This window comes from Cetorhinus maximus, chromosome 11 (assembly GCF_964194155.1).
Source record: "Cetorhinus maximus chromosome 11, sCetMax3.hap1.1, whole genome shotgun sequence".
NCBI lineage: Eukaryota > Metazoa > Chordata > Chondrichthyes > Lamniformes > Cetorhinidae > Cetorhinus > Cetorhinus maximus.
This window is the reverse complement of record NC_135889.1, coordinates 69716880-69728873: the sequence shown is the minus strand read 5'-3', so window position 1 is coordinate 69728873 and position 11994 is coordinate 69716880. Positions and strand designations below refer to the sequence as shown.

Here is an 11994-nt window from a genome sequence, read left to right as displayed (position 1 = left end):
AGTGATGGTAATGCCATTGAACGTCAAGAGGCGATGGTTAGATTCTCTCTTGTGTGGTGCGAATGTTTCTTGCCACTTGTCAGCCCAAGCCTGGATATTGTCCAGGTTTTGCTGAACTTGGACATGGACTGTTTCAGTATCTGAGGAGTTGCGAATGGTGCTGAACATTGTTTCCTTAGCACAGTGCATGGTAAGATGTGTTTCTTCTTCCTAGCCACTCTTCCCCAAGCCCCCATATTTTTTGCACTTTTACCATTCCCTAGCTGAGAGGATAGGTTTGAAATTAGTCCTCAGTCAGTGATAATCTTGAGTTGACTGTTACAAGGTACCAGAGAGATACATTAGGTAAACTGCCTTATGCTTTTTTTGTTCCCTACATTTGGAGTGTTACAGTGCACTGTTATGATATTACAAATTTTTAGAAAACTGTTTTAAAAGTTACATTTCTTTAAAAAAAAAACCATGAAATGAGTTTAAAGATTGTTTCAAAATGGCTCCAAGCTACCACACAGAATTGTGGAGTTCAGGCTGGCTCTCCTCTTCCAAGAGGACAGAAGACGATCGTTAATTTAATTATGGTTCACTGTGATCTTGTTCAGGAGATAACAAAGTTTTGCTGACACCTCATTGTAAGGATGTAAATTGTGCCTTGGTCAGGACAAAAGCTAAGAATCACAGGTGGAAGAAGGTCTGGTTGAAGTGTCGATGCCTTATTTGAGAGGGGACTTCACATTTTGTACAGGTCACATGATAACAGTGGCCATCTTGCCTTACCTGCAAAGTGTTGAAAAGGACAGGAAGCTGGCTGATCCACAGAAAACCATCTTGAAGAAGCTTCAACCCAGGGAGATTCAGAGAAAGGCATCTAGAAACAGCCACAACTTCTGCTGTAGTAACTAGGCAGTTTGAAGGTGCTCTGTCTGCAGACCAGAAGAACCTTCTCTCCTCCCTGTAAACCCTGATTCCAGCTGATAAGCTCACCTGTTAAAACAACCTCCAGTAATTCAAAAGTGGAAGCCATTGCAGCTGCAAAGACAACTGTATAACCTCAAGACATTCATTTCAACACCTTGACTTCACAACATATTGGGCCTGCACTGAATATCGACTAAACTTAATTTATGTTCATCAGTACTATATCTTAATTTGAAACTAATCTTGTGTGTGTATGCGTTAGTAACTTCTGGAGACAAAGTCCAGTGGTGGGCGGGAAAGTTGGCATGATTCCCACTGGGCGGCGTGGCAGGTGAACATGCGCAATCTTCCACTTTTCAGTTCATTTATTATGCATCCGCGAATCTCGTGGTGGGGCTGGCAGGAAGTTGCCCACCCCACCATTACCTCATAGAGTCGAAGGTCCTGGCACCATATTTAAACCGCACCCGGACAGACATTCACTCATTGCCGGCCAGGAGCCCTGTATTATTCCTACAGAGTCCTTGTGGCTACAGCATGTACTGAAGGAGCTCGCAGGTGTGAGCAACCACATCCCAGGACATATAGAGGCGCCTCCGGAATTGCCTTTCATTCATCTCTATCAGGGTGTCATCCTGGACCTGCCACCTACCTCACCCCACTTCCCCCCACCCCTCAGTCCCCCCAGACTGGGACTGTTCCATCACCAGTACCCCCAGTTCTCTCCCCAAGACCCCACTGTCGACACCACCGACCCCAGCATCTAAGACACTCTTTCTCCCCTTTCCCTGACATTGTCCCCCCACCCCCACTTCTCCAGACACTCACCTCACCCTTCCCCCGTAAGTCTGCCTTCCTTGTCCAGCCTTTGTGCAGCATTTGCTAACGGCACTCAAGTGACGTTTGTGAAGTCCCTAAGAAGGAGAAAGCAACATCTACTGACCTCAGAGTCATGGAAGAGGAGAAGCTTGCCAGGTGCACACCACTTATATATGGTCGTAAAACTGAACATTCTAAATTCTCGTTGGCAGGGAACTTAATTTGGAGGGGGAGTTTAATTCTAGCAAGGTGGCCTTTTAATGAACATGCATGAGATGCTAATACATGCAAATGAGGTTCCCGACATTGTTCATCGGAAGCTTGGCTTGCCTTTAACCCATCTTGAAAGTCAGGAGAACAAAATGCACGGTTTATCTTGCTGTTGGGAAACAGGTTTTTTTGCCTCCCACTAAATTAAATGCCCCCGCCTGCCATGATTCCTGTTACTGGCGGGGGCATAAAATTCGGCCCTTTATCTTTTCTTATGTAACTGCCAGGAGCAATAGAGTGAAATACTCAACCATTCAGCATGTTCAAGACAGAAATTGATAGGTTTCTGGAGACTAACGACATCAAGGGATATGGAGATAGTGCGGGAAAATGCATTGAGGTAGATGATCAGCCATAATCTAATCGAATAGTGGAGCATGTCGACGGGCTGAATGGCCTACTCCTGTTCCTATATTCCTATGTACTAAACTTTTTTTTTAAGTGAGAAGACTTTGCTGCTGGGTTATTTTAAATTGAATTTTTCACTTCATGAGTAAGAAAAGACACACACATACAAATACATTGTTCATGGGCGTCTTTAGGGAAACACCTTTAACATGTCTGTGACAGGGGATCAGCCAGCCTCTCCTTGTAGAACCTCAAACTGACGTGCCAAACTCAAGCAAAAATGAAACCCAAGCTGAAAAGTAGCTGTGTCCCTTCATTTTACTGCACAATAAAAGAAATATTTTATAATATAATAAAACTTCTGAGCATTTACTCTTGAATTTCATTGTAAGGATTCAAATTCATATAGGCTGTCAAGTTCTGAAAATGACAATTATTAAAACACAATTAAATTATGTTGGAATTGTTCATAAAATTTAATTTCTACAAAAATGTACAAATGGCTCAATTTACAGCAAAGAATACAATTACACCATCTGCAGGCTATTGCTAAACAGAATGCATATTATATGAACACTGGCCAAGCTTTTCAGTTGAGCTGCTATAGCATCAATTGATATTACACATGCTGTTTAGATTGAAACGGCTTCATCTCATGGTTCCCTTAGGAAGACAACCTTTTAAAAAAAACCTGCTGCAACCAGTTTCAAAACATGTATGAGACATGTTACATTGTAAACATTCAAAACTCAAACTTAATGGGACATTAAAATAAAATATGCAAAGGATGGTTTTAGTCTATTATCTACCATAGTTGGCCAATGCCAATGGTATGACTTCAAAACACCAAAGCTGTTTTTATGCCAGTTGTATTACACCACATATTCAGTTGGCCTAAAATTCTTAAGCTTCTTTTGAAAATGTAATCTTAAAGTTAGAAATGTTGTTACATTAATACTTTGATTTACAACCTACAAACAGGAAGCCCGCTTAAAAATATAAAACTGTCAGCAATACATTCTGATATATTCTATGTTTGAATAATCTATGTTGTGATTTTTGAATTAAGCTGTGACTGATATGCAAATAGCATTTAGATTCAAATTAATTACTTTCTATACAATTTGTTTATCAAGTATCTGACCATGCTCTCGAATTATGTAGGATACATAATTGTTAATCACATTTCCAAAAGTATCAATAATATATTCCCTGTAGCCACAAAGACTCTAGTAACATGATATCAGGTGTATTAGCTTTATAGCTGAAAAACAGTGACTCATTCAGTTTCTGGTATTTCACCATTTAAAACCTACCACAAGGTAGTAAGCAACATTCAGATTAACAGTGAAGGGCTAATCCAAACATTTAGAACAAGAATTGGATTTTTTTTCTGTTCTAAAATATCTTTATCTTATTTCAACTATTCTTTTAAGGCATCTGTCCACATATCACTTTCTGACTGATTCCGTGCTGATATGATTGGGTAATCTGGTTTGCAATGCTGCTACTTTCAAGACCATGAGGACATTTATCAGCTGAAACATTTCAAGTTTTTATAGTATTGACAATAGCACTTATCATGCTATTTATAGTTTCTAATGTGCTTTCTATTGAAGTAAATGCAAATTAAGAGTGGGCATGTACAGACATGCCATGTTGTTGAGATAACAACAATCCCTAATGTATTTCTAATCAATCAGTCACAAGTTCCCAAGGTTTGTTTTAGTCCACTCAGGATCACAAAAGGCCAAGAATTATTTGTAGATTTTATGTTAAAAGAAATACAAAGTGAAAATTAGCACTAGGAACGCTGAAGAAATTGATTCCAATTTTTTTTCCACCTTCAGGGACTCAGGGTCATGTTGCGAAGCACCCACTGTTGTGATCGGATTCCACTGCAGTCCTTCATGGTTGGAACCATTTTATCTTCCTCGGATGGCTCATCCAGACACTGATTACTGTTTACATGTCGCAGCGCTAATCTCTGGTGGATGGAGGGGGTAAAGAAAACAATGAGTTGAGAAACATATTTAGAGATTGCATTTACATTAGAACAACAACATGTGTTTATATATTGCCTATAATAAAATGTCCCAGGGTGTTTCACAGGAATGATTAACAAACTGAACTACATAAGGATATAAAAGCTTGGTCAAAGAGGTAGAATTTAAGGAACATCTTAAATGATGAGAGAGGGGTGGAGAGGCAGAAAGGTTTTGGGAGGCAATTCCAGAACTTAGGGCTAGGCATTTGAAGGCATAGTTACCATTATGGAGTGTTTAAAAGTGGAGGAGCGCAGAGATCTCAGTGAGCTGAAGGAGGTTGCAGAGGTATGGAGGGGTGAGGCCACAGAGGGATTTAAAAACAAGGGCAAGAATTTTAAAAATCGAGGGGCTGTCAGAGCAGGAGTTAATGCAAATCAGTGAACAGGTAGCAGGGTTGTGGATAAGGTCAAATTTACACCACCAAGGACGCTTGGAATCTACAAGTACCCATTAACAACAAATTGTGGATTCATTTAATAGCAGACACAACCAGTTTCATCTTCCTGCTTATTTCAAAGGTCGGTGGAGTCTCTCTGTGTTATTTTTAGGTCATTTTATTTTACTATCATGAAAGGGTTCCTGTACATTGGTGCATAGACAACAATAATTCTTCAACATATTACTTTTCAGGTTCAAGAATGTAATCATTATATTTTTCCTACCATCTGTAAAGAGATCTTGTTTTTTTCCCTGCAGGGTTGGCTTTGACTCCTATATCTGTAGCAGAACCATTGGGAAAAAAAGTGGGAAAAGCCAATTCTAATGGCGTCCTCCTGCTGACAAAGTGTGCTCAGCAAGGCCTCATTGAAACAAAAAAAAGCCCTCTTCTGCCAGAAAGACAAATATAAAACCACATGGAGGCATCCTAGATCAAAGCTTTGGCACCCCTGTATTAGGTCATTGTTTGGATCAAAGATCTAGGCGATGTCTGTTCACTCGATCCATGAATGTGTCTGATGCCTGCTGGACGGCTCATAGTTGATGAGGGATGAACATCCACCTAGCACCAAGACATTGCAAGGTCCAAAAATCAAAGAGGAAGAAGATCAATGGCTCAATCCTAAAGCAGCTCAGCCAAAGAGAGGAATTCCAAGTGCAGCTCACAACCAATCTGGAAAATCTTCACACATCCAACTCAATTTCAGAATGGTGGGATCAAATAAAGTCAGTTGCATTAGACTCCCATGCCCAGACCATTGGGTTCAAGTATCGCTGTCGCTAGGTACGTTTTGCTGGAAATCGTGCTGAAACATGTGACCTCCTAGAACAAAAACAAGAGCCTTCATTGCCTGGCAGAACAACCCAAAGTTGCAAGTCAAGAAGGCAGCATTCCAACAGCTCAAGGCTGACGCCCACAAAACCAGAAGTAAAGGATATATGCTAGGAAGAGAAAGCCCAAGAGATCGAACAATATGCTGACCATCATGATGTGCAAAGCTGTTTTGAAGCCATCAGGCCATCTATAGACCAAAGTCAAATGGAAAAAATCTCCTTCACTCACAGGATGGTGTTTCTCTTCTTAAGGATGACAATGCCATCCATCAATGACAGAAAGAACATTTTCAACAACTCCTCAACCGTGAAGCCACAGTTGCAGCTGATATTCTCTAGGCTATTCCCAGTATCCTGTGGTAGAATTCATGGGTGAATTACTACCGATCGGAAAGCTGCAACAAGCAAACAAATGGATCGAAAACAACAACGCCTGTAACCCTGTTGTTATTCCAGCTGAGGTCTTCAAAGCTGGTGGGCTTTTGCTCACATCAAGCTTTCATGCACTCATCCTACAGATTTGAAAGGAAAAAGAAATTCTACCACCTCCCCCCACCCCCTTCAACTTCAGGAGTGCAACAATTAACTATCTTCAAGGAAGGAGCTATCGCACACTGTGGAAGCTATCAAAACTTCTTGTCCATAGCAAGGAAATCCTGACACATATTCTCCTGAATCATCTACTTCCTGTGCTGAGGTAATCCTCCCAGAGACACAGTATCGCTTTGTATCTTCCAGAGGAACGTCTGGCACGGTCTTCATTGCTGGACAACTCTTAGAAAAATGTCGAGAACAACACCAGGAACTCTGCATTGCATTCATCAACCTGACCAAAGCATTTGACTTAGTAAATCATGAGGCTCTGTGGATTGTGCTCCAAGGATTTGGACCTGCAAGAAATGTCAACATAATCCTGCTACTCTTTCAAGATGATATGAAAGCAACTGTCTTGAGTGGGAGATCTGAAACAGATGCCTTCAGAATCCAGACCAGGGTCAAGCAAGGATATGTGATAGTCCCTATACTATTTACAATCTACATGACTGGCAATTCACCTCATCAAAGATCAACTGCCCTCAGGTGTGAGTATTAAATACTGCCTAGATGGAAAACTCTTTCACCTCAGTTGCCTCCATGCCAAAGCTAAATTGACCACCATAAATATACATGACTACAGTTTGCGGATGACCGCAGTGTCATTGCGCACTCTGCATCAGATTTGCAAACCACTCTCAGTCTCTTCAATTCAGAAACTCGGCTTGTCCTTGAATGTTGCCAAAAGAAAACTCACATATCACCTGGTCAGCCAAATATTTCACTTCCCATTTATGTTGAAGGAGAGACTGTGGAATATGTTGAGAACCTTACATACCTTGGCAGTCACCTCTCTCGAAAGGCTACCATTGAAGAGGAAATTCAACAACATATCAACTGCGCCAACTAAGCCTTCTACAAACTATGGCAACAAGTGTTTGACAACTAAGACCTCCCACAAGTAAACAAAAGCCTTGTGTACAGAGAAGTTGTTGCCACCACATTCCTGTACTATAGTGAGATGTGGACAGTATATCAGAGACATACGTGCGCGAGAGAAAATCCATCAACAATGCCTCTGCCATATCCTTTGAATTCAATGGGAGGACCCTCAAAGAAATTATTTTGTCTTTCTTGAAGCCAGCTTCCCAAGCATTCGGGCAAAGCTCCTGCAAAATCAACAACAATGGACTAGGCGCTGTGTCTGGGCAGTTGAAAAGCATCTCCCCTACCAGGTCCTGTTTTCTCAATTCTCAAATGGAGAAATCTTCAAAGACACTCCAAAGCTTTCCTTGAAGCACGTTAGGATTGACATTAATGACTGGGAGGAGCTTGCTACCAATCATTCAGAATGGCAACAACTTCTCCATAAAGCTACATCACGCTTTGAGTCACAACAACTTAATGAGGCAGAGCGGTGGCAGAGAAATAAAAAAAGCAAACCCTGCACCCCAATCCCACTGCCTCATGGGATGTCCTACCTCATATGTCCAAAGATCCATGGGTCAAGAATCGATCTTTTCAGTCCCATGGTACAAACTCATGCCCCTGAGTAGGCATCATCCTCGCATTGAGAGGCAGCCACGATGACGGAGTCTCTCTGTGTTGCTTTTAGATCATTCTATTTTACTATGATGAAAGAGTTCCTGTACACAGGTACATAGACAACAACAATCCTTTAACACATTGAGCGGAATCGTCCCAAATTTGCACTAAGTGTGGTAGTGGGCGGGAAAAAGAATGTTTTACCCACCGGACGCATTGACGGTTTTTCACGCCGTATTGTCCCATTCCCACCTCATTAATCATGCATTCCCGGGAAACATGTTGTTTTGATGACGGGCGGGCTCTGATTCGCCTGCCATGCTGTTACCTCGCCGCTTCATCACACCGGGCGCCACATTCAAAGTGTAGCTGGGCACACACCTCTCAGTGCTTCCAGCCCAGGGCTGCTGCAAAGAAGACATGGCCCCGAAAGGCAAGAAGACTGCAACTCCCAGGTTTAAGTGATGCATCCCTCAAGCGCCTTTTGGATGCCGTGGAGGCCCGCCGTGATGTCCGCTATCCCCGCTCTGGCCGCAGGTGATTCAGAGATCTCACCACTCCGGCCCGGTAGGTGATGGCAGTGGTGATCAGTGCTAATGCTGCACAGAAGAGGTTGGCCGTCCAATGCAGATAGAGGATGAATGATCTCATTAGTGCCGCAAGGGTAAGGCAACCATCTCATCACTCTAAACTCACACACTCAAGCCCAGCACACATTCACTGGCATCTCACTCACTGACAGCTCAAAGGGTGTCACCATTCACTCTCTCTCTCACACACCCTCACATCTCCATCTGGACTCATCTCCTCTGGAGGCTGCCTCCTCAGCCCTCACCATCTTGAGGCCACTCGCACAGATCAACTTTTGCCCCCACACACACCCTGGGATACCCCCTTCCCCAGAGCAGCCCTCGCCCAGCAGTCTCTTCCCTTGCCTGAGGCCACTTCTCCCCCCTTCCCCAAGCAAGCCCTAGCTTTGCAACTGTTGAAAAGCCACCCCTGCCTTATGGCTGGTCTGGTAGGTAGAAACCTGCCCGTCAACCCCCCTAAAAATTCTGCTGCTGTCTGTGAAGCCTGGCGCTGATGACCGAAGCAAGATAGGCAAACAAACCTTGAAGTCCCAAGTGAAGTGCAGGTCACCAGGTGGACGTCGCTTAGGTACAGTTGTGAAACATGTCACGTGCAATCATGCCGATGTGTTTGGATGATCCAGCATGGGGGGGATGATTCCGGTGAGCTGGGCTTATAATGATATGCAGATGTATTACAATGATGTCCAACAGTGGGAAACCCGGTCTGCCACTGACGGGCAGAGCAGATGATTGAAAACTGGTTTTATGATATTGTGAAACTGATTTTTGGCCTTCTCGCCGTATTGTCCACTCATGTCGCCAACCTCACCTGATGCCAACGGGCACCGAAAATTCTGCCCATTAAGTTCCAGGTTCAAAAAATGTAACCATTTTATTTTTCCTACCATCTTTTAAAGAGATCTTGTTTTTTCCCTTGCATTCCATGTTTTTTTTAAAAAAGCACATTAATTTGATTACTACAACAAGAACTGTATCTCGGAACATTACAGCAATTAGTGGAGTTCAAATGAATTGTACTATATTTCAATATATTGGCAGTACATCCTTAAATTTAAATCAAGAAAATGCAGTTACTTTGAATTTATGCCAAAAATACAAATGAAGTGCTATGAATGTTCACTAATAATTTCAAAAAACCTTGATTTATTGATTAATTTTTCAAAACACCACTGATTGCCACATCACTGCCGTTTCTGTTATTTTAAGTAAATGTGAGGAAATGTTCAGATTAGTATTCTTATTTCAAGGCTCCAAAACATCTTATTATTTTTAATGATGCACAACAAAACATTTTTTCATTTTCCGTTCGAGCCCTGAGTTTTGAAAGGATAATATGGTCAAGCTTTATGTTTCTCCTCAATTTGAAGAAAAATTATTAGTTCCCTTGGGAACATGCTGCTGTTGATAAGTAGCAATAATGTACTATGGAACAAACCAGACATTTTGTATCATTGGAAATGTTTGAGCGAAAGCAATTAAATATTCCATGGGCAGAGTTTTCCCATTAGTGTGCGGGGGCGGGCCCCACACGCCTGCACGTAAAACGCTGTGCGGTGACATTGGACGAGCGTCCCGACGTCACCGCGCGCCATCGCGATATTTCATTGGGAGGGCGGGCGATGATCTCCGATGCGTGCCCGCCATTAATTAATGGACCACTTAAGGCCCTTGACGCTCCAATTGACCGAGATTTTTTGGCGCCCATGCAATCTTCGGGTCGGTGCACGGGCGCAACGGGCAGGGGGGGTAGGACACATTTGTATAAACCTCATCCACGGGCGGGATAAGAGGGCTCAGTGGGGTCGCGAGTGTGCTCTGTCAAATATTATGTTTCAAAGTTTCTGATACTTGCCTGTGTGATCTGCAATACTTCAAAATGCACACCAGCTGCTTGGACTGGACTCACAACCTTTAGGTCAGCACTCTGCAGTGAGGAATCTTTTTTGGACCTGCATGTTTCAGGAAGCCTTCCCCCTCAGCCTGGGGATGGGAGCTGAACTGTCCACTGAAGGCACCTCCTCTGAGGAGGAAGGGAGGGCTAGACGTGGGAGGAGGCCAGGAGTGTACATTCAGCCTCCAGGGTAGTCACCTTTGGGAGGTCAGATGCAGACACAAGGGGTGCAAGGCCAGAGGTATTCCAAGGCGGAAGAGGCTGCAGAAGATGCCACTATCCTGCTGCCAGGGTATACAGGCGGCGAAGCAGCTACCTCAATATTTCTGAGGTGCAGTGCCGAAGGAGGCTCCGTCTCTCAAGGGAGGTAGTCAGCTATATCTGTCAGATAATTGGGCCTGAGATCTCCACTAACTGTGTGGGTGGACACCCTATGCCAGTGGCTCTGAACGTCACAGCTACCCTCAACTTCTATGCCTCTGGCTCCTTCCAGGGCTCGGTGGGTGATCTTTGCGGTGTTTCCCAATCAGCTGTCCACACTTGGGTCAAGCAGGTTACAGATGCTCTGTTCAGGCATGCATTGAACTTCATCCTCTACCGTTGGGACCAGGCAAGCCAGGCACAGTAAGCCAGAGGCTTCGTGACCATTGCTGGCTTCCCTCGCATCCAGGGTGCTATAGACCGCACACATGTGGCCATCAAGGCGCCAGCAGATGAGCCCGGTGCCTTCATCAACAGGAAGGGCTTCCACTCCATGAACGTGCAGATAGTGTGTGACCACAGGATGCTGATTCTACAAGTCTGTGCAAGGTACCCAGGCAACCCCCATGACGCCTACATCCTCAGACACTCCCAGGTGCCGGGGCTCTTCAGTGCTCCAGCCCGGCTTGATGGATGGCTGCTGGGTGACAAGGGCTATCCCCTCAGAAGGTGGCTCAAGATGCCTCTCCACCATCCAAGAACAGAAGCTGAGCAGTGGTACAGTAGGGGCCACACCTCCACAAGGGCTGTGGTGGAGAGAGCCATTGGTCTTCTCAAGATGCACTTCCGATGCCTGGACTGCTCAGGGGGCGCACTCTAGTACCCCCCAGATCGTGTGTCACTGATAGTGGTTGCATGCTGCGCACTCCACAATCTTGCGCTGGAAAGGGGGGACGCTGTGGACGATGAAGACGTAGACACATTGACTGCGGATGCACATGATGAGTCCAACAGTGAGTCTGAGGATGAGCACGCACAGGGAAATGCTGAGGGGGTAGACGCTGACCTGGGCATACTCCAGGGAGGCAGGTACACCCAGGAGGTTTTAATCCAATGAACCTTCAGCTAGCACACCGCATATGGACCTCCAGGACAAGCCTGGGCTGCAGGCTCCATACTCGATACCTGAGAGCAAAATCTGCCTGGATAGGAACATGACGAAGGTCCTTGTTAATAAAGCTGAATGTTCCACAAAGCACACATTACATAATTGGAAACCCTCCACCTGCAGAACAAAAGAGGCAACCTCAGCCATGGTGACATGTCCAAATTTATTTTTGCAAACAAAGAAACTTAATGAAACACAATGAAAAAGATGTTAAAAGTCACACCAACTCATAAAAACCTCATTGCGGGTCAATACAAAAGCATCAGTGATAAACCCATGGTGTTGCTAAGATGCCTTATGCTTACGTTTTCGGGTGCTACGTCTTGGTGCTGACCCCTCGCTAGTGTCACCTGAGACAGCCTGCTCACTCTGCTATCCTGTTGGCCTCAA

The 11994-nt window shown here is 44.2% G+C and overlaps 1 protein-coding gene across 3 annotated transcripts in view; it reads right to left on the bottom strand.

Annotated features, from left to right (window-relative positions):
• Positions 1-2804: 2804 nt before the first annotated feature.
• The window catches only part of galnt13 (polypeptide N-acetylgalactosaminyltransferase 13), a 550349-nt gene continuing 541159 nt past the window's right edge, over positions 2805-11994 (bottom strand). For 2 of the 3 annotated variants that reach the window (XM_078552191.1, XM_078552192.1), the window contains one exon: positions 2805-4339. In XM_078552191.1, the coding sequence (XP_078408317.1) occupies positions 4199-4339 (141 nt within the window). In that variant the 3' untranslated portion in view covers positions 2805-4198. The remainder of the gene's footprint in view (positions 4340-11994) is intronic. The other variant, XM_078552193.1, reaches the window with a different exon arrangement.